This window comes from Ambystoma mexicanum, chromosome 9, assembly GCF_040938575.1.
Source record: "Ambystoma mexicanum isolate Mex_15411 chromosome 9, UKY_AmexF1_1, whole genome shotgun sequence".
Taxonomy (NCBI): Eukaryota; Metazoa; Chordata; class Amphibia; order Caudata; family Ambystomatidae; genus Ambystoma; species Ambystoma mexicanum.
In genome coordinates this window covers 1,459,448,288-1,459,472,571 of record NC_090931.1, presented here as the reverse complement: position 1 = coordinate 1,459,472,571, position 24,284 = coordinate 1,459,448,288, and the positions used below count along the sequence as shown (strand labels likewise).

The 24,284-nt window shown below is 45.3% G+C and overlaps 1 protein-coding gene across 4 annotated transcripts in view; it reads left to right on the top strand.

Annotated features, from left to right (window-relative positions):
- SPEG (striated muscle enriched protein kinase) overlaps positions 1–24,284 on the top strand; it is a 2,620,794-nt gene that overhangs the window by 1,833,112 nt on the left and 763,398 nt on the right. For all 4 annotated transcript variants that reach the window (XM_069616880.1, XM_069616879.1, XM_069616881.1 and 1 more), the window contains one exon: positions 17,538–17,640. In XM_069616880.1, the coding sequence (XP_069472981.1) occupies positions 17,538–17,640 (103 nt within the window). The remainder of the gene's footprint in view (positions 1–17,537; positions 17,641–24,284) is intronic.

Genomic DNA, 24,284 nt, shown 5'->3' with positions numbered 1-24,284 from the left:
CTGCGAGTTAAAATCATAAGGGAGGACCGACTTGGAGATTGGGGCATGAAACTGTAGAGAAGGTAGATGTGATAACATATCTAGGGACTATAATTAACAAAAACCTGGACCAGACGGCTCACTTAGTAATGCTGCGGCCTAAGGTTGGGAGACTTACGATTCAGGCGACTGTCATGCATAGGAAATTTGGGGTCTTCTTGCTGCTACCTGCGCTGATGTTTTATAAACAAAAAGGTGTCCAGATTCTTACATATGGGGCACAAGCAAACCTCAATATAGCATGAAAAGACTGGGGTGTCCTAGAAGGGCTGTTTTGCAGGAAGGTTTTGCGACTTCCAACCTCTCTCCCAGTGGCATGTATCCATTTTGAGCTGGGGTTGCAATCGATGGAGTCACTGGTGGTGTGGAAAATCATTTACCTATATAGGAAATGTCTGACTTCCGATAACTCCCCTACCTTTGAAATTCTGAGGCAAAGGGAATCAGCCCAGTCAGATGTATGGCTCAAAAGATGGAAGGAGCAGTGTGATAACCACCTGAAGGCATGTAGCATAACGCTAGACCTACTACTTAACAATCCATTGAAGGCCAAAAAGAGGATGCAGGAGCTTCACTGGATAAATACATTGCAGTCCGGTGGCTCCTACAGGCTCTCTCTGGTGCTTTCCGAGGAACAGAGGGGGTTACACCAAATCCTGGGATATCTGCAAATGTTCCTCTCTGCCCATTATCGGAACTTGTTTATGCAGTGTCGCCTAAACATTCTGCCGTCAAAAGAGGTGCTTCTAGTAAGGAAGCAGATTTTGGAAACTGATTTGAGCTGCAGATATTGCTGTGCCCCCAGGAGAAAGAGACCATATTCCATCTGGTAACCATCTGTAGGGCATTGGCTGAGGTCCAACAGCAATACCTGGGAATCTTCATTAAGCACGCTGAATCACTAACAGCTAAAGAATGGTGGAACTGGGTACTCCTAGGAGGAAAGACTAGCTTAGTCTTATCGGTAATGTCTTTTTTGGAATTTTTTCTTAAAAATTAAACACGTAGGGAAATAAGAACAGGAAGTAAATCCCTCTCTTCTGAAGATGTTAAAGGAGGTTTACCTCTGTTCCACATGATGAAGACTAGGAAGAAATGCTGTCAGTCCTCTCTCTACCGAACAGAGGCTATGAATGTAATTTTAGTATGTGGAATTGTGTAAACGGTATAAGACTGTTTTCTCCTTGATGGAGATAATGAATGTATTTTTCTTATGTGGATTCTGTGTAAAAGGTTTTCATTTTGTAATAAACCAGAAACATTTTAAATTAAATAAAATTAAGAAAATGTTGTTTTTAATGTGCCTTTGATAGTATTTTACTTTGAGCAATTGTGTTTTGGCTGCTAACCACCTTCAAAGTCCAGATAAGCGGGACGCTCAATAGTTTTGATATGTGGATACAGCATTCGCCATTATTTTACACTTATTAGTTGTGTCTAGTTTTACTGCTCTTCAAACTATGTGTACAAGATTGTTTTTTTATTGTGACTCTTTTATGGCACATCACGATGAAATAAAAACGTGTTGATTGATTGATTGCTAAGATTGTTATCCCTCCTCAGAATTTCCTTTGTGAAGATTAAGGCTGGGCATGGAGCTAGGAACACAACGGGCCTCATCGCGAGTTGGGCGGTAGGCCTGAAAACCAGCGGTAATGGTGTTAGTGCCGCCAATACTGCTCCACCAGATCAGGTCCCTGTGCTATTAGCACCATACCCAAAAGGTACCAGCGCTATCACAGCTGCCGCTATTACATCCGGCGCTTATAGCACTGACAACACACATTGCTATTACAGGCGGATCACAACTCCATGTATGGCGGTATTAGCGCCAGAAACCGGTGCTAATACAGCACAGTCGAGAAACACCTCCAGCTGGAGGTTATTCAACCCATATACCATGAATAAAGCCACCGGTGCACACAGTGACACACCCAGGCTCAAAACACTGCTACCAACACCATGCAACCATTATTTGCTGGAAGCTGGGACAGCAAGATGCTCATGCTGCGGCTGGAGCTTGAGATGTAGGCCACCCTTGCCATGGCACAGGGAGTACCGGGGGTGCAGGGTGGAATGATGAGGAGAAGGAGTAGGAGGAGAATGGTACCAGCAAGACGAGCACCCATCCCCAGTACCAGGCCCTTACCCTGGGGACTCAGCAACACCCAGTTGGTTACTGAGTACCGCTGGAACCGGGAGACAATCATGGAACTGCTGGCCACAAGCCAGGACAAAATTAGGAGTAGGACCCGGATCCACACAGCGGTGCCCCCACTGCGGTAAGCATGTGGCAGTCCTGCAGTTCCTGGGGACTGGCACCTTCCAGCACTCTGTGGCCATGATGCATGGCATGGCACAGCCCACATTCTGCACAGTCCTGTGCCATGTGCTGGATGCCCTCCTGCGCCATGTCAACCGACACATTACACTGCCCACCACCCAGGCCCAGGTCAACGACATGAAGGCACAGTTTTATGCCACTGCACAACTGCCCAATGTTATAGCAGCCATCGACTGCAACCATGCAGCGTTGGTTGCGCACCAGACCCATGAGGCCTCATACAGGAAGCAGAAGCACAACCACTCCCTCAACGTGCAAGTGACATGTGGCCCTGACCTCATCATCACTCACTGCTGTGCCTGCGATCCAGGTCCAACACACGACTCCATGATCCTACGCAGCAGCACACTACCAGAATACATTGAGAGGCACAAAGGACAATGGACCTGGATAGTGGATGAATACAAACGCAGCCAAATATGCACAGTGTAGCACAAGAACAGAAGGAGGGGTAGCCACAACTAAAGGTAGCACTGTATGCCGAGAGGATGCACTGGAAGCACCCGGGGCCGCACCTACACCTACGAAGGCGGGCATTCAAGGGTGCATGCACACATCATACACACCTGTCCACACATATGCTGATGGACACATACCACTGCCATCATAATGACACATCGAACCACATGACCCACAATGCATCTTGAATGTTGCACAGCGCAGATTCACACAGCAACACCCAACAGCATGTCCACCCATGCCACAGCCGTCTGTCCATGTGCAGTCACCTGGCGCAAGCCACTGACCACCCTCCACAATAAAAATGGGTGCACGTACAGGACAAGGAATTTATGGTATGATATACAAAGGATGCACGCCCATCACACATACACATTGCATGGGCAGGATGCACACAATAATGCTCACGGCTAACCATGCCCAGATACATTGAGACTGCAGAACCATGCATGAGAAAAATGACTGATGTCTGTATTTCACACCGTGCAGGTGACTCTGGATATCTGCAGCTAGCATGGCTGATGGCCCCTGTGCGTGACCCACATACAACACATGAAACCACCTACAACCATGCCCACAGTCGGACACGCAAATGCATAGAACGCACCTTTGGACTCTAAAGGCACAATTCTGGTGCCTAGATTACACTGGTGGAGCCCTTGTGTATGCCCCTGACAAAGTATGGAACATAGTACTGGTGTGTGCAATGCTCCATAACATTTGCCTGAGGAGGAATGTGCCCCTACCCCCAATGCTGGAAGGCACACCCAGAGGAAGATAGAGAGGACCACAATGTGGCAGGAGCCAAAGCAGATGCTCACAGGGATGACGTGAGGGAAGGGGGAATGGTCCGACAGGCACTAACAGACAATTACTTTTAGAACGGTGACTTAACTCAGTACACAACCAGAACAGTGTGAATAAAGTGCACACGTACACAATCATGAATGTTCTTGTGTGATTTATGTGAAACAGATTTTAATGTGACTTGTCCTAACACTATCCCCCTCCCCCTGCCTTCCACCAACACCCCAGCACACTATCCACCCTCCACCAACACCCCAGGACACTATACCCCTCCCCCCACCCTCCACCAATGCCCCAGCACACTATTCCCCCTCCACCAACACCACAGCACACTGTGCCCCCGCCACAGGAATGCACAGCAACTTAGGCTGCGTGTGCTCCCTCGCAACTCTAGGACGTGTGCGCTCTTTCTCTCTACTTGGCCGTGCGCACCCCTCCTTCTCTTAGCCACTGCGCTCCTTGCTTTCCCCGCTGGCCCTTTCCCTCCCCCTCTTTCTTAGCTCCCTCCCCTGATGTATTGTGTACTGTTCTTGACTTTGTGCTCTCCACGGTTGTTGGCTCACATTGCATTGCCTATATTCCTGCTGTGTTCATTGTACTTCTAGGTTATTTTGGTGATTGTTCTGTTCTTGCCATTTTGTTTCTCCATGGTTGTTTGCTTACATTGGACTGCCTGCATCCCTGCTATGTTCATTCTTTACATCTAGGTTCCTTTGTTGGCGGTACTGTTCTTGTCATTTTGTTTCCCCGTGGTTGTTTGCTTACATTTTACTGCCTGAATCAGTGCTGTGTTCATTCTTTAATTCTAGGTTCCTTTGGTGATTGATTTTTGTCTATGTACTGCATCTGATTTTCAGCCTGTTGTTCTGTCCTCTGTGTGTCCTCCTCCTTCTGTGCTCCCCTTAGTGTTTTCCCCCACCTGCCTGCTTCCCAGCACTAGCCCCTCCCTGCTTGGGCTCCCCATCTTCCTCCACCCCTGTCTTCTCTCTGCACCCTCTAGAGTGCTCTCTGTCTAACCTATCTTCTCTAACTGCTGTTCTATCGACTATCCTCTCCCTCTCACTAGGTTTGGCAGGAAGAAGCTCAAAAGGGACATCCTGGTCTCCAACCCAGGCCTCCCTATTGCTAATACCTTCACCAGTGCTTCGTCCAGACAAACCCTTACCGACATCCTCTTTGTCGTTTGCTCTCCAGGCTTATGGACTCCCAGATGGTCTTTGTTCTCTCTCCTTTTTCCTCATCGCCCATTACTGGTGGGACCCGGCAGTAGGCCCTCCTGGCCCCCTTCCACTCCTCTGAGACCATCATTAATGTCTACCTAAACATCACCGTCTTGGTCCAAGGCCCTCAGCCAACCTCCTCCTTTTTGATAGATGCTTACTGCGCCTTATCAACTTCCTTTCTTCTCCTGCTGTCCCTTCTTTCCCCTCTCTGGCTGCTCTGCCGCCTCCATCCTCTGCCACCTCTACAGCTGCCTCTGCTGCTTCTCCGGCCAACCTGTAGCTGCCTTCCTAAGCCACCACTCTGGCACCCACCACCTCCTCCCTGGCTACCTTACCTTCTCCTACTTCCTCCTCTGCCCATCCTCCGGCACCTGCAACACTTCTGCAGGGTGTACCTCTGACTTGGACCCCTCCACGGAAGTCCTTCAAAAGGGGCAACCTGCTCCACATTGATACTCTCAACTCTTGCTCAGCTGTCAAACACTCCTCCAACATCTGCCGTCTCCTGGAAGAACTCGATTTGGATGTACTCGTCTGACCGAGAATGGGTTCACGGCCAGCTCTGTCACGAGCTTTGACACTCTCCCTGATCACTACAAGATCCTTTCCGAACCCAGAACTAACTGTCCTGGTGAGGGTGTAGCCTTGATTTTCCCAGAGTGGATCCCTGCTTCTATCATTCCCATGCAGGACTACTCCACCTTTGAATGCCTGGTCTGCAGGCTCTATATATCCCTTGGCCTTTCTCTCACTGTGGCCACTATCTACCAGCCGCCCGGCCAGGTCGCTCCCTTCCTCTCTGAGTCAGTGAACCTCTCCTCCTCCCTCCTCGCCTCTACCTCTCAACTTCTCCTCCTCGGAGACCTTAACAGCCATCTGAATGCTACCTGCTTTTCTTCAGGACTCTTTCGCAACCTCTGTGACTCTCTCGCTCTATTCCTCCCTCTGGCCTGACTCATTCTGCAGGCCACACCCTGGATGTTCTGATCTCCTTAGGCGGTCTCCTCTCCAACCCTCCCACGACTCCTCGCTCCTGGAGTGATCACTTTCTCCTTTCCTCCCACCTCTCCCTCTGTACCACTCAGGCCAAACTGACTCCAGCACTGCCACCTACCTTCTTGGTCATCTGACCCATGAAGCGTGTGTCAGTTAAGGCTTTCTCATTTCATCACTAAAACTCAGGGAATCCTGTCCACCTTCTTCTCCTCTTCCTACTCCTCCTCCTCCACTCCTGGCCGCCTGTAGCCGTCTCTCTTCATCCCTTCTCTGCCTTTCCCTTGTTCACCCCTGACGATGTTTCTAGACAAGTCTGATCTATGAAAGTCTTGTCAAAACAGGTTCTCCCCTGTTCATCCAGAACCATCAATGACCACATCGACACCCTTGCTCCAGCCTTGGCCGATTTCTGCAACCACTCCTTTGCCACTGGAAACTTCCCCTCCCCCTTTAAGCACTCCCTTTTGCACCCCCTCCTAAAGAAACCCTCTGACGATCCTTCCTCTACGGCTAACTATGACCTGATCTCCATCACTCCTTTCCTGGGCAAACTCTTGGAAAAGATGGCCATCTCCCAGCTTAATCTGCACACTGAATCTGTTGGCTGTCTCCAAAAGCACCAGTCTGGCTTCAAAGATGCCAGAAGCTGGGTAACTGCTCTCCTGGACACCCGCAAAGACCTTCCCCCTAACCTTGATTCTAACCTTCCTTCTGTCCTCATTCTCCTCGATCTTTCTCTGCTTTTGATATGGTCAACCATGCCATCCTGCTCAATTGCCTCTGTGATAACCTGGGTATCACTTATCAGGCTCTGGCCTGGCTGACCTCCTTTCTCACTGACCGACCCTCTCAGGTCCAACTAGGGTTGTTCCTCTCTCTTCTTGTGGTTTTTCCCAGGGGTCTAACCTTTCTCCCTGGCTTTTCAGCCAATACCTGGCACCTCTTGCCCACCGCACCGCTGCTTTCTGCACCAACTTTCAGTGTTATGCGGATGACACCCAGCTCTCTTTCAGGCTCCCCTCGGCCGCCTCTTCTCCTTCTCTCATTCCAGATTGTTTGGCTGCAATTCAGGAATGGTGTGCTGCCAATGATCTCTGCCTTAATGCCAGTAAGACTGAGATCCTCCTCATTGGCACACCAGCTCCCTCCTTTCCTCTCTCACTCTGGCCACCCACTCTGGGCTCTCTTCCTGCTCCTGCCTGTGAGGTTAACAACCTTGGGGTAATCTTCGACTCAACCCTCTCTTTCTCTCTTCACATCTCTGACGTCTATAAGAAGTCATACTATCAGCTGCACCTCCTCAGAGGTATTCCTCCTTTCCTCACTTTCCCCCAGAAGCTCACTGTCTCCAGAGCTCTGGTCCTCTCTAGGATTGACTATTGCAACAGCCTCTTTCTAAATCTTCCTGCCTCTACTCTTCGACCTTTACAACTTATCCAGAACAGGACTGCGAGACTTGTCCTTGGCCTCAAGCCCAGGGATTGTATCTCTCCAGCTCTGAAATTTCATATTGGCTCCCCGTGGCTGCAAGGATCAAGTACAAGACCCTATGCATCATCCACAAGGCTTTCTGGGGCCTGGGACCCCTCTACCTCCAACTTTCCCTTCCAAAACATCTTCCTTCTCGAGCTCTCCGCTCATCCACCTCCAACTCTCAGAGGGTCAGACGCTTCTCCAAGCAGAGAGTTGGGGGCAGATCTCTGTCTTCCGCTGGGGCCTACCTCTGGAACAGTCTTTATTTTTTATTTTATTTATTTTTTACATTTATAAAGCGCACAAGGCAGCCCAAGGGCATTGTGGCTCTCTTACAGTAGAGGGTACTTGGTTACAGTAATGACAGAAAAACAAGACAGGTGCACATGATGATCGTGGAGCATACCAAGGTACATAAGGTTACGAAGGACATCGTGCTGCTAGCCACTGTAAATGAAGTTAAGCAAAAGACATTAGAGGTTCTTGGTTTGGCAGGGTGGTGATGTCTTGAGCATGAGTGACTTAATTGAAAAGCCTTGTTTTCAGGGCTTTGCGGAAGGCAAAGTGAGACGATTTATTCCTGAGTGTAGGTGGCAGGGCATTCCATTTTTTAGAGGCAATGAATGGAAAGCTAATGCCTCCCGCCTTCGCACACTTGACCCTCGAGGTCTATAGTTGTTTGGCGTAGTGTGTCCTTGTAGGCCTGTTAGAGATTGCTCTAACCAATTTCTCTGATAAGTAGGCTGGTGCTGTGTGCGCAAGGCAATTGTGCGTGATGGCAAGTGTCTTGAAAAGGATACGTTCTTTTACAGGGAGCCAGAGAGCAGAGCATCTGGCAGCTGAAATGTGTTCCTTCTTTGGAATGTTGAGGGCAGCACAGAGTTCGTTATTTTGAATTGTATGCAATCTGTTGATATTTTTAGCTGAAGTGCCGGCCAAAAGGACATTACAGTAGTCTTTGTTTAACTCCTATAGTGGCTCTCGCAATGGAATGAGATTTTTCTGTGGAGAGGTATGGTTTGACTGCATTAATAAGCTTGGTGGAGTACGCTGCTGATGAAGCAATAGCGTTAACCTGACGTGACATGGAGAGTGTGGAGTCCAGGTAAATGCCAAGCGTCTTGACGGCCTTGGAGACCGTAATCTGAGTGTTGTCCAAGGTGAAGGAGGTGTTCTGAGTGTTGAGTTTATTGAGCGTTTCCTTGGGCCCCACTAGCAGGATCTCAGTTTTAACCACATTTTGGCAGAGGCCGTTGGCCGCCATCCAAGCATTGATAATGGCTTAAACCTCTTACGAGTGTTTTGGTGTCAGCTTCATAAGAGCTGGTGAGGGGAAGGAGAACCTGTGTGTCGTCGGCATAGTTAGTGTACGCTATGCCGAGAGCGTCAAAGATGTCAAACAGTGGCTTGGTAAAGATATTGTATAGAGTGGGAGCGATGCAGGAGCCCTGCAGGACACCACAGTGTATAGTCGTGGGTTCTGCGCTAGTCTGGTCTGAGAACACCCTCATGGCTCTTCCTTTGACAAAGGAAGAGATCCAGGAGGTGGCTTTAACTGAGAACTGAGCTGCAGAGGTGAGGTGTTTGCATAGGGTCTTATGGTCCACTAGGTCAAACGCTGGGGATAAATCGAGGAGGAGGAGTAGTGCTGGTTTCCCATCATCTATGACATTGCATAGTTGTTTTTTTAAGTCTAATAGGGCTGATTCGGTGCCATGACCTGGGCGGAAGCCAGATTGCCTCTTACCTAGAATGCAGTTAGTTTCTAGGAAGTGTTGGACCTGCGTGTATGCTGCTTTGTCCAGCATTTTTAAGAGAAAAGGCATTGTGGTGATGGGGTGGTAGTTGTTGGGGGAAGTAGGGTCTAGGGATTTTTTTTTAACAGCGGGCATACCCACGCTTTTCCAGCATTGGATCTTTCATAGATTCAGATGCTTGAATATTCTCCATCATTAGAATCCTCAGTGATTAAAATATTTTTTTAAAAAATTTTTTTTTTATTGTTTAATCAAAATAAGATTTTTACAATATATTTGTCACGTTGTATTCAATGTCCTTATCTTAACATCTGAATGTTCGTTTGTATCATCTGGGCTTTTCGTTTTGCTTTGGCCATAGTCAGCTTGTTGCATCGTTAATGACTTTGAATAGATCATTCACAATGAACTCTAATATTTTAGCTGTGATTATTTGCCAGCTCGTTCTGTCACCCCCAATAAGCCTACACCACCAGGTTTGCTCTTCCATCAGTAAGTCATCATGTAATTCGAGCGCGAAATAACTTTTTCTTATAGTGCATGTCGCCGGGCATCTCGTCAGGAGATGACGAATGGTTTCTTGCGTTGGAGGCATGGTGTTTTGGCAAAAACAACAATTTGGTGTTGCAGATAGACCTCTTATATGCAGGATTTCATTAGTTGGCAAGAGATTTAACCTCGCTCTTAGGATTAGATTTCGTGCCTGTTTGTTCGGAAATCTCTTTAAGAAGCTTTGTAGCTCATTTAATGTCCTTGTGTTACCTGGCAGATGGAAAGAAAGTCTTAAAGTGGCGGCTGTTTCGGTCGTCTTCGCCCAGTCTGCTTCCTTCAGTTTGCGCACAATTCTGCAAGGATTGAAGATGAGATCATCTTCATGGGCAGCAATGGTGTTCAGGAGCTGGATGTTTTCTTTTTGCCATGTTGCGAGCAATTCAGAGTTGCCTGTGTCCATCTCACGTTTTATCATGTTGTACAGCTCATTACCGTCTACCATTCTGCATTTTCTGCAGTAAAGCGTTGCAGTTGACCGTGCATTACATAGACTGTAGGCTCAGCTCATGTCTTATCGCTACACCTGAAGTTGAACTCGGCAGATTCAGCACTGCTTTCCAGAATGATGCTTCCAATTTGGTCCAGATGTTTTTAGGGATGGTCGGCATGGCCTCGGCACCGTATGTCATCGCAGGCACCACCTTCATTTTGTAAAAATTGATGGTTGGTTGTAAGGAGAATTTTCCAAACTTGCGATCAATTGTTTTGGCTTGTGCAGCTAGTTTCTTGATCTTAGTGAACAACGTGGCTTGCATGTATAGTTCGCCTTTTGTACTGTCAAGATGTACTCCCAGGTATTTGAAGGACTGCACCGTCTCAATTTTTGAGCCTCCAAGGGACCATTTAAGTTTTTGAGTTTTCTTTTTCTTGCTCTGTATTATTAGTACCTTTGTTTTGCTTTTGTTAATTTCCAGGAAGTTTTTCCTTGCGTACTCTTGTAGGCTGTTGAGTTGACGTTGGAGGCCTAATGGTGTTTGGTCGAATAGGGTGAGATCATCTGCGTATAGAAGTCGTTCTGTTATCGTATTTCAGATTTTTGGAGGAAAAGCGTGAGTAGTAGTTGTATGCACTTTTAAGTTGCCTATGTAAACTAGGAACAAGGCTGATGCTAAAGGGCATCCCTGCTTGACTCCTCGGGTAGTTGGAATTGTGTTGGACAGCTCACCATCGCGGCTTAGACGAACTCTCATTGAGGTGTTATGATGCAATGCTTAGATAGGTGCTAGTATGTCTTCAGGACAATTCCACCCACTTAATTTCTTCCAGAGGTGGGATCTTTCAATGCGGTCAAACGCTTGCGTAAAGTCAATAAATACGGCAAATAGCCGTTGGTTGAGTTGCAATGCTCTGCTTTTTAAAATGCTGGACGCTAAGATGTTACCCGCTGTTCCAGTGTTTTTTTTAAAGCCTGATTGTAGCTGATCATTGCATTTGGCTGATGCCGCCCAGGATTGAAATTTCTTTAACAGAAGTGATCCAAAGACTTTGCCAATGCAGTCGAGCAAAGCTATAGGACGAAAGTTCCCAGGGTCCTTTATGTCTCCTTTTTTATAGATGGGAATTATGGTCGCTGTGGTCCATGATTGAGGCACCGAACTTGACCATACACAGCGTTGAAAGATTTCGCTGATGAAATTAGCCCACTCGATGGGGTGAGCTTTAAGCTCAAAGTTGGTGATCCCATCCGGGCCAGGCGCTCGTGAGTTTTTAATCTTTTTGATGATTTCTAAGATTTCTTCTTTGTCTGCTAAGTTGATCCACTTTACTAAATCGCTGTTATAAGCGTGTTTTTTAGTTGCAGTAGTGGTCTTCGTATCTGTTCTTATATGCATATATGCCTTTAACAAAGGTTGGTAATCAACTAGTGTAGTTTCTGTTGACTGTGCTTTGCCTTTGTATCTTTGTGTTAGCTCTTTGATTGCAGCTGTACTTAGTTTGAGTCGAGTGCCTCTGGCGTTGTTCTCAGTGTCCAAGGCTACTCCAGTGGTCTTAGTAGATTGAATTGTCCAGCTGGCTTCCAAGGGATTGTGATCACTGGCTAAGGTGCGGCGTACATTGAAGAAGGTGGTAATGCTTAGCAGTGGTTTGGAGACAACGATGTAATCGATTGTTCCACTCGAATCCGCACGTTCCCAAGTGGGTATTCTGTTAGGTTGATAGAACGCGCTGTTGAGGTTGTACAATTCACGCGAATGCATCAGATCTAGCCAGGCTTTGCCTCGCTGTTCTGCTGCTGAAGACAGTTTTTTATGTCCAGAGCTTTTTTGAGGGTTGCAGACTACATTTAAATCTCCGCATATCAGTAGGGAAGACGCTAAGAGATTAGTCAGAGTGTCGTCAATTACCTGTTCACACATTGTTATGAATCTGTTTTCCCCAATTCCAGCAGGGTTCCAGTATGCGTTGATGATGACTATAGTGTAATCTGTTTGTTTGGCATTGGTCATCTGTTTCCATGTGACAGTTACTGCCAAGAGGGATGAATTTGCAATCAAGGTAGAGTCAATGGAGAGGCCGCAACCTGGGCGGCTGGCGATTAAAAGACCAGACGTTGGCCGGCCTAGAAGGCCCTTTTCTGCTGGTACCAAAATTATTTGGTATCCCTCTGTGGTCGGGAGGCTTGTTAGCCAGGTCTCTTATAGACATATGATGTCATATTTGCCTAGATTGATTTTGCCTGGAATTGTTAGGTGCGAATGCCCTCTTGTATTCCATGAACATAATTTCACTTCGTTGTGCAGGTGTTCTTTTTGAAATGTTGCTGTAGGGCTGAGGTCACTATTGTCGGATTGCTATTTTTTTCGATGTGTTGCAAGAGCCTTGGGTAACCAAGCCCAGATCCCTTGTTTATTTTCCGTGGGAGGGCTAATGCACCTTTCCGTGGGGTTATTTTGCACTGTTTGTGAAATGCCTCTTTTTGTTTCATCAATTTTGATCATTGAATTTGATTCCCTGTCTGAGCATTGTTCACTTTTGCGAGTAGACTTCTTGTGTTTTTCGATCTTCAAAATGTTGGTGTTGTTCGATCGTTGGTCCTCTGAGTTGTTGTCAGGTTCTGGGACTTTTCGTTGATCTTTTGCGGCATACTTTCTATCGTGGCTTTGAGCGAAATTGTTTCGCTCGTTTCTGTCATGCGTATTTGTACGCGAAATGTGGGAGTCATGAGTCCTGCTTGTTCTTTGAGCTTTGCTGGTACTACATCTCTGGCTACTTGTTGTTTCAATGTTGAAACCGAGCTTGTAAATTTCATTTTCGCTCTCATAAATTTGCCTGTATATGGTTGAAGAAGCGATCAGCGTTACAGCTTTACGCCTGTCATTCCATGGTTCCACGATAAGCAGGTCGTTTGATTTTATGTGCTTCAGCTTGTGGGTCTGCTCTAGTATCACCAGCACTGTTCTTCTATTTAGCGTGAGTTCTACCTTGTTGCTGTTTCTTTGTGCCATTTGTACTATCCACTTTGCCTCTGTGCACTTTGCATTTTGTCTTTTGTAGATGTCTGTTCTTGATCTGTAGTGGACTGTTTTCCCACTTAAATCCACTTCTTCTTTGGCCTTTGTTTGAGTGTTGTGTCTACTTCCTCGTGTGCCAACTTCATGCGTGTTTTTTTTCTTTGGACTTGAGCAGTCTACTTGAGACCCGTGAGTTTTTATGTCTGGTGCATTTTGTTGCTTGTCTCTTCGTTCATGTTCTTTCTTGCCCTTACTTATAAAATGTTGAGTATTTTTGGCGCTTCGACATTGCTCTTCTGTTTCCAGCTGTTTTCCTTGACTCTGCGTAGGCACCTTCTTATTTGTTTGTTGCAGCCATTTGTATGATAGACGATTTCGTTTCTCTTCAAGCGTCTCGAAATCTCGTTCAGGCTGCCTCTTGTTATTGTTTTCTTGATCTGCTGATGTGATGTCACTATCTAAGTAATAATATTATAATTATAATTATGAAACATTTTTTTAATATACATCCATTAATACATAGAGAATTCATGTAAATACCCCAATATGGCCTATGAGCCATTCCATTGTGTAGTCCCTCCACCTCAGTTTGGTCCTTTATGGCCCCAACCAATGAGGTGGCAGGGCTTAAGCTCTGCCCCAGTCAGCCATCTTCAGATTTTTCACCGCAGTCTAACAGACAGAGGGAATCCTCCAGCTCTCTGAGCTTTCGAATATTTTTCTCCTTTTTTGTGTAGTTTATATTCTTGAAATATATTCTACTGCTTTCCCCTGCTTAGGGGCTATCTATTCTGAACTTTTGGGCTCCGAAAATCTTTTTTCTTGCCCCAAAATCGTTGAGTGAATTTCTCCTCAGCATGGCTGAACTTCAGGATGCCAAGAAGCCTTCCCTGTTCAGGGACTGCACGAGGTGCAGGAAGAAACTGGTCTACATGAAGGATCCGTATGGCCACTGCATCTACTGCCTGTACCCTCATGACATCAATAAATGTGACATTTGCAGGTCCTTTTCCACCAAAACCCTGCAATACAGACACAGCAGACTTCTGTTGCATCTAGAATCCAAAGGTCTGTCCTCTGACGAGGAGTCTGCCAAAACAGCTCCTGTACTTTCCAGTAAACCTTCTGAGAGACACACTTCTAAGAGAAGCGACTCTTCAGTGGAAAGGAGTTCCTCTCCCTCTCAAAAGAGTAAGAGAAAGCTGGAAACCACCTCTTCAATGCCTCCCTTGGGCTCTGGAGGCCACAATATGCGGCATCCTGAAGAAAAAAACACCTCCAAAGGTAAGGAGGCATTTTCAAAAAACCAGGGGGGGGGGGGGCAGTCGTCCACAGAGAAGCCGTCCACGAGCGGCAGCAAATATAGAGGTCCATCGACGCCCAAGCCGTCGACAAAACCCTCGAAGTCACCATCCAAGAAACAGTTGTCGATGAAGGAAGCTCATCAACTCGTCCACAAAGCTCTCGTCCACGAAGCTCTCATCGATGGATAAGGGTCATCAACCATCTTCAAAGTCTTCGTCCACAAAGCCACCGTCGACGAAGCCGTCATCCACGAGGCCACCGTCAACGAAAGCACTGTTGATGATACCGCAAACTTCTTTGTCTATGGAAGAAATAGGGCCCAAAACGCCCCTCGCGGACGCTACGGATAGACCATCCAAGGAGAGCAATCTCCCAAAGCTTATGGGAGCAACGCCTCCTGTTTCAGAAGCTTCCGAACCGGTTGGTAGCACAATTATTTCCTTTAAAAGAGATGACAGAACTCCCTGACATCATTCTTCAAGAGGAGTTCTCGGACACAGAATTTGTTGGTGAGCAACCCTTTCTCACCCCCAAGGAACAGAGCCCTCCCTGGCAGCCGACTACGGTGGTCATTGCCGATCCCTATGACCCTGCGCTCATGGAATTGATACAAAGGATCATCGATGAATTCAACAGACGTCAAGAGGAAAAGAATAGGTCATCTCTACCGAAGGAGTCAAGACCCCCCCAGAGGGACATCTCACCTCGGCATAGCATGCCAAGATACTCCCCTACCATGAGTAGACCACAGAAAAGAGCACGATCGCCTGAGCCTCAATGCAGATGCAGGAGCAGGACACTCAGTGCTTCACCGTCAATGGTCCCGTCTCCAGCATTGTCACATAGACCACGGTCTCCTGTTCGAGATCCATCTATGGTGCCATTGCTGTGTCAGTCTCAGATTGGCAAGAGGACCCATTCAGGGATTTCTCAGACCTGAGGAAGGTGAGATCACACAGGAGCCTGATGCTCCTAGCGAATGGGACGATTATATTGTTGAGAAGCCCAGAAAGAAAGACTCTCCAGATGATTCTTCACCACCGGACGATTTAGTATTGTTTCATACTATTATAGGCAAAGCTGCGTTAAGTCACGTGAAAAACTTGTCCAATCAAAACTAAGGCTATAGTAAACAAGCATTGTCTTCCCTCTGACATTCGTATGCACACTTTATTTTTACTAATTAAGGAAATATTAGCTTATTTAACATATTTAACACCCCCAAAACACTGGTAGCCCCTTCCACATATTTTAGGTTAATTTAGGAAGCAATCCCTGTAAAAGAAATGTATATTAAAATAAAAAAGTGTGCTCCCTAAATTAACTTAAAATGCTCCTCCTCTCCTAACTACCAAAATGATTTCCACATCTCAATATATTGTAGTTTTGAAGTATTTACTTTTTTAATTGCTGTTCGTGCTGATTCTCGGTCACGGAAAAACGCTTCAAAAAAACAAACAAAATAACACTATACCCAAGGACCAAACCTTCAAAAATCATCCTGTCTTAGTCTGTCCACATACTCCCTGGCCCCAAAACTGCCCTACTTACACACAGTACATAACTTTAGGGTACTTTCGAAAGTCAATTCGAGAACTTGATTGTCGAATCTCGCGGATTTTCAGAAATGAAAAACATTGGCACCGTCAATGCATCATGGGAGATATAACTACCTTTTTGGGTACAAGCATGGGTGTAATTTTAGGGGACACACAGTTGTTTGTCCCCTCCCAACTTTCGTGGCCCACCATTCTGTCCCCCTCATTTGGCAGGGGCCTCTTCCCTTTAGATGTCATGTCCCCCCCCCCAACATTTTCAGCAAAGTTACTCCACTGGGTGCAGGGTCACCCCGCTCTATGCCAAATAAAAAATATAACAGAAGGATTTAGTCCAAACTAACAAAGGACTTCCTTCAAGCACTTTGATCCCAACTTGTTTCTTATTTGGCACAAATCCATCCAGTGGTTTGGGCTGTGCGCTTGATCAAAAATTTGAAAACCACACCCTTTTTTTGACCTCATATATTTTTAACGGAAACATGGATCTGCACAAATATGTACAGTTTTGGGGGGCAAGAGATCCAAATTAGGAATGTCAAATATCGTGCTGCTCTGTCCTATGACTCAAAAGTTATTACCCATAGCATCTTTGCATTTCCTATCGATGATAGCTTTCACCTAAATCAGTACTTCATCCAGATGAAGATCTCTGTGGGTCAACATAGAGGCTCTACCCATCTCCCCAGTCCAGCCATTTGCATATGTTCACACACTACAAACACCCATTGATAAGAAACAGGGAGATTAAGGAGGACAGTGAGCAGAAAATTATTACCTCAGTGTTGGGTTGTAGTGAAATGAAAGAGCAAAATCGAAACGGCATGTCGAATGGTACAGATGTCTCCTGCTATGAGTGTGGGAGAAGCCAAGGGGGGTTTAGAGGTGGCGATCAGATAAGAGCTTAGGCCCTTTGATTACCCACCCACTGACTACCCATGGCCATGCTAATCCCTTTAGCCATTCCTACCCATTACCTGCCCCTCTCCGCTCAAAACATATCATCCTGGGATCTCTTTGAGTTAGCTCCATCAAACAAAAACATCAAACCTTGTTTTGTAAAGGCTTGGGGTTTTATTTCTTGGCTGTCTTCTGAGTTAATGGCTTAACTGCAGTTGTAAATACACTACCAGTATAATAACAATGTCTTAACCACATGTGCCTTCAGCCACTATAAACACTGAAGACCATTTAAAAACAGGCAGCGGAAAAGCCAACAATGTTGGCTTGTGTGTGGGGTTTAGATAGGCGTTTTCCAACTGCTGCCATCATATGCCCAGGTACTCATACCATTGTCAGCTGTTGCCATCTTGTTGCCAGGCAATACCATTTTGCAGTGCCTGGCAAATGCTTGTCCAATGCTTACAACAAAAGCCAAAATGTTCTCTTTGTCAGTGTTGTTTTTCATTCTGTTGTGGATGAACATGTTGAGTGGGCAGAGGAATGAACCCCGGTTGCAGAGGGAGCCAAGACACTTCTGAAGTTGACATAATGCTTTGTATAAGGTTTTCTGTATGCATAATATTTGATTGTTACTGTATCTAGCCTCTTTTTTTCCTTGTTCTGTTTTCAAGCTAAGCCTGAAGTAGATGGTGCCGCAGATGAGACAGATGATTCACTGAGGCATAAAATAAGGAGACTGACGGACTATTATGACATCCACAAAGAGATTGGAAGGTAAAAAGTGCTTCTGGAGTATTCCTGATACCCAAATAAGCTACTATAATAATTCAGCAGCAATGAAAAATGAATGACAAAGTTCAGTATCAGTGTTTTCTCTATGTTTGTGTAAAACACACATAAATAAAGAGTGCTGTGAAACACGTTTTTTTTTAATTTAAAATGTTTATTGGTTAAAAATACAGTGTTCAACCTTAACATTCAAAAACAGATAAAGTATACATTCATCATATGTTAAAACTCTAATGCGTACAAAAAAGGTTAAAATAGAAAACACTAATTCATCGACATTAAATTACCCCAATCGGTGTCACACACGAATAAACATTTCTTAAAGGTTCAAAGAAGCGACAAATCTTAAAGTTGCCAATGCTAGTGCCGTTGATGTTTCACTAAGGTAACCTTTCCAAAACACCTCATCAAAATCAAGCCATCCTTTGCCCATCAATTTTCCTAAGTGACATGCTTCACAGTCCAAAACCAAATGTTCCATTCTTTCTAGGCTGCCCTCTATGGAGCAAAATCGGCAGCTGGTCAATTGCAAATCATGTTCCCTGTGTAATTTCATCACTTCTCTTGTGCGGAATTGATTCATACGAACTTTTGAAAAGTCCCTGCAAAGCTGAGGACTCAGGAATAAAGAAAGACCAGTGCGAGGCAAGAGTTCCCAAGCTTTTATGCTCATGAGTCAGATGCTGCATGCTCTTCTGTCTAGTGAACCTATCAACTGTCATGCACCAATGAAATCATTGATTAGTTTTCTTGACATCCTTCAGAGCATTTATCAAATTCAGCCTAGTCTAACCAATTTCTTTAAACTGAGTCACAGTGAACCCCAAACTGTGAAACATGTACACGTCTCATCTAAGCTAATGTTTACTCTTTTTGTTCACCCTTTTCACTTAGTTTTCTTATTAGTGAAACTTTTCTGCGCTTTAAGGCCATCGTTATAAGAATGGTGTAACAGCAAAAAGCATTTTGAGTTGGGATCTCATAGGTTATTTACTGCATGGGATATATGCATGAGTTGCACCAAGCATTACATTTTGATTAGCCTATATGGTAAATAATCCATGCAATCCAAACTCATAATTAGGTGGTATTTTAAAAACGAAAGGTAATTAAAATAAAATATATTTTTACTGTAATCACCATTCTCATAATGAGGCTGGAAGTCTTTATTCTGACTCTTTGACAACCAAAATATTGAAGGCTGCAGGCATTACAATGCTATGCCTTGCAGCACTCTAAGGGCTAGAGAAGCAAATATTTTTTCCATTCACAATGGGCAATCTGGGTTTACAATCCAGGCAGAGCACTTCTTCTGGAAGAAGAGGAAGCACTGCCTTTTACAGATCTGCCAAAGAAGTTCAAATAAGGATTCAGCCCACAAACCAGCTAAAAGAGGTATCCGGTAATATTATCCCCATATATATGGTCACCATACATATGGTCGCCGGAAAAAGGCCATGGCGACTTTATATATGGTGACCATATATATGGGGTCAAGGGGAGAGGGTGTCCCCTGCTAGGTGTACCCAGTTTCCCCCTATTAGATGGACTAGAAGTAGCCACATCAAGCTACCATTGTTCATCAAGAGACTGAACTCTGAAAGCTCTCTTGATGTCAAGTGGACTCTCGCCATCAGCTTTGTTTTCACCTGAAGTGCCGGCCCCGTGGGCGTGCGCGCTCGCGCAGCAATAAAACACAGGAGCCAATGCGTAGTGCTTCTCACTTTATTGATCACATCGGCGGAACTGCCGAATCCCCGTTCCCGTCCCTCCGCTTCCCCTGACGTCACGTCCGGGGCGTCATGTCCGTGGGGCCTCAACGGAGGCCCACCCACACAACGATGTGGGCGACCCGACATCTGTTACCAGAAACAATCACACAAACATATTCACCATTATTGAAATGGCTTTAGAAAATAATGTAAAATCAAAGGTAAGTATTAAAATGATAAAACGTGGTCCATAGCTTACTGGTCCCATTGTGTGGGCCCACGTTAAATAAAAAAGGCCAGGGGAAGGATATACCCAAGAGTCAATTTCAGCAGAGTTCCTGATTAAGTTCACAATTCCATAGGAAGGAATGAAAAACATTAACTGGACATCCACTTTAATGGAGGTAAGTCTGATTTAGCCCACAGGTGCAGATTATGCAACTAACAACCCCAGGGAAAGCCAGAGGAGACCCTAAGGAAGGGTTCTAGATGTCAAAAGATGGATCCAAAATCCCAGAAGAAGAAGTAGCACAACAGGAGGACTTCCAATATAACTATGCTGGAATTGAGATAAACACACGCCTCCAAGGAATCTCTACCACGGACCAGAGGGATACCTGAGCGTGAGTATCTCAAATAACCCCCACACAAGGACCCAAAGGTAGATACTCACGGTGGTAGTTTGGTGAGAAATGGCTCCAGTAGTCTGAAGCAATCCTGTGAGTAAACAGCTCCACATGTGTGGTTTTCAGGATTTGGTTCCCAAGGTCTTGCACCATGGGCCAATGACGATCCCAGTGACCCAGATAAGGAACAAAGGCTCTTCCCAGGACTTGGACCCTTAAGCCTGCATCACAGATCCTGGCGAGGAGGACCCCAGGAAGGCATAGGAACACAGAGAAACTGTTCCCAGCAGCTTAATATTATGTTATGTTAAAGGACCTTATACCGCACACTGTTGCCACTTACGTGGTCTCTTGGCACTCTGGCAGATAACGTAATGCATTGCAAGGAGGGCTTATTGAAAAAAAGAAGGCAGCAGCACAGCAGCAAATTGTCTGAGGACAGGGACAACGGCTGGAAGCAGCCTCAGACGTCCCAAGCTGACGACGTGGCAGACTGGTGAAGGGTGAAGACCCCCATAGACATCAACATTGAACAAGATTCAAGCCGATTATCCTAGTGTTAAACGGCGAGGTGAAGCAGTAAATAGACAGAAAGCGGTTCCAGAGTGGCGGGTTCAACTGAGCAGATGTGGTGAGTCACCAGGAATCTTCATAAAGCCCGGACTGGACTAAAACCTAAACCGGAACAAGTATTGCCTAGTGAGGGCTTTAAAACTTAAATAAAATGGTTGCAATTTGTCAGTAAAACTCCTTCAACTGGTCGGCACACCTGCCACCTCCAAGTTACAGGAACAAGAAAACAGGAGTGCAACAGGAGCAGGACAAAGACTAAATACACGTTCCTAAAGGGTTTGAAACAGGCCAGCCAGCCAGTCAGTAAAAGTGTCTGGGGCAAAGCGTCAGATGACTACCCATAATAGTTGGTCATTAGGACTGCCACTTAGCCTTAGCCACCCCCGCAGGAAGTGAGAGGAATAGACCAGGGGACCATACTGGCCTGAAACAGTTAGAAATATTATGTAGACTGCCATTGTGGGTTCAGAAAGAGCCCATGTGGTCAGAATGCCCATTTTAGCTCGTGGTCAGCTAGACAAAGGAAAATCCTGAAATAAAATGGCAGAGAGCAGGATTTAAAAAACGGATTGGTACCCCAATGGCTACTAAAAAGGTACATTGGTCTACAAATGGGGTGAAATGGTTTGCACCTCTGGTGAAGCCAAAACTAAAGTATATGTTTCACCAACCTAATACCTAAACCCTGGGTAGGGTGATAACATCACAGCCTTGGGACAAGAGTCAGTCTGACAGTACCCAGGTGTTCCAACCAGGTTATAGTCTGTTTCCTCAATCGTTCGAAATTAGAATTAAGCATTGTTAGTTTGTGCATACAGTTGCATTCACAGAGTCTGTTGAATGCCCTCACTACCCAGATCCCTAGATATTTGTTCTCCCACTCCATCCTCGTGCCTTTTGTGTGTGCTTGTCTTTTCCCAACCCCCTTCAAACCCTGTGTAATCAGAATCAGGAAAATTGGCAGTCGTCACCCTTATTTCCTTACTTACAGATGCCAAATATTGTCCCCTTTTTTGCAGCTGGAGCAGTGGTGGCTAGTGATATTTTTAACGGGAGGGACGTAAATATTTGTCCCAGAAATGCCAGAGCGATCGAGCCTAGCGAGGGAGTCCGCACCACTCAATGAGGGTTTGGGGGGAGGGGGAGTTTCCTCCCGAGACGTTTTTTTAAATAATGGTGAAAATGGTGCATTTTAGAGCACACCTTTTAGAAGAATTGGTTAAAAAGCCAAACAGTTGGCAATTGGATATTGTGGGTAACTCATGAAAAAAAATCCAATAGATGCAAGTCACCATCAGCGCACAGGAGCATTTCTCCAACACATTTTCATGATGCATTATCCCACAATATGTGAAAGTATGAAACATTTTCACGCTGGCTGTGCCCATACATTTTCATGCTGACTGCACCATTATACCCTATTATTCCATTATAGGAACATACTCATGTTTGCTTTGTGCATGATGCCAGTAATGACACTATAAGAAAACATGTCCATGTTTGTTCTGCCAATATATGGCAGTATCCCTGTGTAAGAACAAACTCCAGTATGAAAACATGTTCAAACTGGCTGTACTAAAATGCAAGTCAAGCTACATAATAACACTTATCATGCTTGCTTTATCAAAGATGCCCAATACAAAATGTCATACCACAATAAGAAATTACTAGACTGGCTGCATTGAAATGCCAATCTAGCTACATCATAACACTTATGCTTGTTTTACCAAAGATGTCTAATCCAAAATGTCATGCCACAATAAGAATAATACCACTGATCCTGCTTGATTTATCAAAGATGCCCAATACAAAATGTTGCGCCTCAGTAAGAACTGGCTAGACTGGTTGCATATAAAATGCCCGTCTTGCTTCGTAATAACACTTATCATGCTTGATTTACCAAAGATGCCCAATACAAAATGTCATACCACAATAAGAAATGACTAGACTGGCTGCATTGGAAGGACAATTTAGCTACATAATAACGCTTATGCTTGTTTTACCAAAAATGCCTAATACAAAATGTCATGACACAGTAATAATAATACCACTGATCCTGTTTGCTGTATCAAAGATGCCTAAAACAAAATGTCATGTCTGAGTAAGAAATGGCTAGACTGGTTGCATACAAAATGCCGGTCTTGCTTCGCAATCACACTTGTCATGCTTGCTTTACCAAAGATGCCCAATACAACATGTCATACCACAATAAGAAATAGCTGTACTATCTACATATTAACACTTATCATGCTTGCTTTATCAAAGATTCCCAATGCGAAATGTTATGCCACAGAAAGAATAATACTTCTGATCATGCTTGCATTATCAAAGCTGCCCAATATAAAATGTCATGCCTCAATAAGAAATGGCTATCTTTTCTGACAATCTTCATTCTGTCTCACTTGTCGATATGGTTTTCTTAATGGGTACTTTACTGTCCAGGTTTTCTAAGGTGTCGGTACTTCAACAGGTGCTGTTCTTCTGATAGGTACTTAACAGAGCCCAACTGCGGCTCTCTGTTTGTTTATTTGCTCATCATACGTCACATATTTCGATATTTCGGCGTGAATGTTCCTGGTACTTCAAAATGGGCAGTTGGAGTGTGAATCGAGCTTGGCACCTCCTCTACACCTGTCAGGAGCTGCGGTCCCAGGGTACAGACATGGCATTTTTTATTGGGCATATATGCCAAAGAAAAACTGCTATCCCCGCCACTGAGGCCCAGAGCGCCTCACAGGCACACATTCATTGTGTGCATACAAGGTGCTGGGGAGCCCAGTCATGGTATTTTTTACTGGGCATCTATCTGATGCCCATTAATAAATGATATTCCTTCCCTTGTTGCCCTCCAGCACCTCACATGCACGGAGAATCAATTGTGTGAACATGCAAGGCATTGGGGGGTTTAGGGATCAGGCTTGAGATTGCATGTGAGGTGCTAGGAATCCCAGAGGATTGGGCTGGCAGTCTTTACTGGGCATACCCAGTAAAGAATGCCATGCCAGCCCCCTGGACCCCAGTGTCTCACACGCACACGATGAATGTGATTGTGTGTATGCAATGCGTTGGGGGGCACTGGGTACTGGACATCATAGATGGCTAGTAACAAAAATGACACTCCTGTCCCCTAGGTCCCGAGCGCCTCAAACACACACACAATCAATGTGGTTATGTGTGTATGCCAGGCACTGGGGGACCAGGGGGAAGTTATGGTATTTTTTACTAGGCATCTACAGGCCCCACAGCAACTCAGACGGAGAGCTGGTTTTGACCAGTGGGGAAGGGAGTTGTGCAATAACGTCATTTTAAAATGCCTTTGTTGTACAAAACTCCTACCCCCACTTGCCACAATCGTCTCCGACCAGCACAAACACACACACTTACACAACATACACACAGCAAGCACTCGCTGTCTCATTCACAGTCACGAGCATCCATCATGCACTCATTCATAACACAAGCATACATGCATCCATACACATATTTGAATAATAAATAAATGAACATACAAACACACACATTTACACAACATACACACAGTAAACACTCTCTGTTTCAGTCACACGAACATCCAGCATGCACTCACTCATAACACAAGCATACACGCATCCATACAAATACTTAAATAATAAATTAATGAACATACAAACACACTCATTTACACAACATGCACACAGCAATCACACTCACATGCACACCAGTATCCATCATCATAATC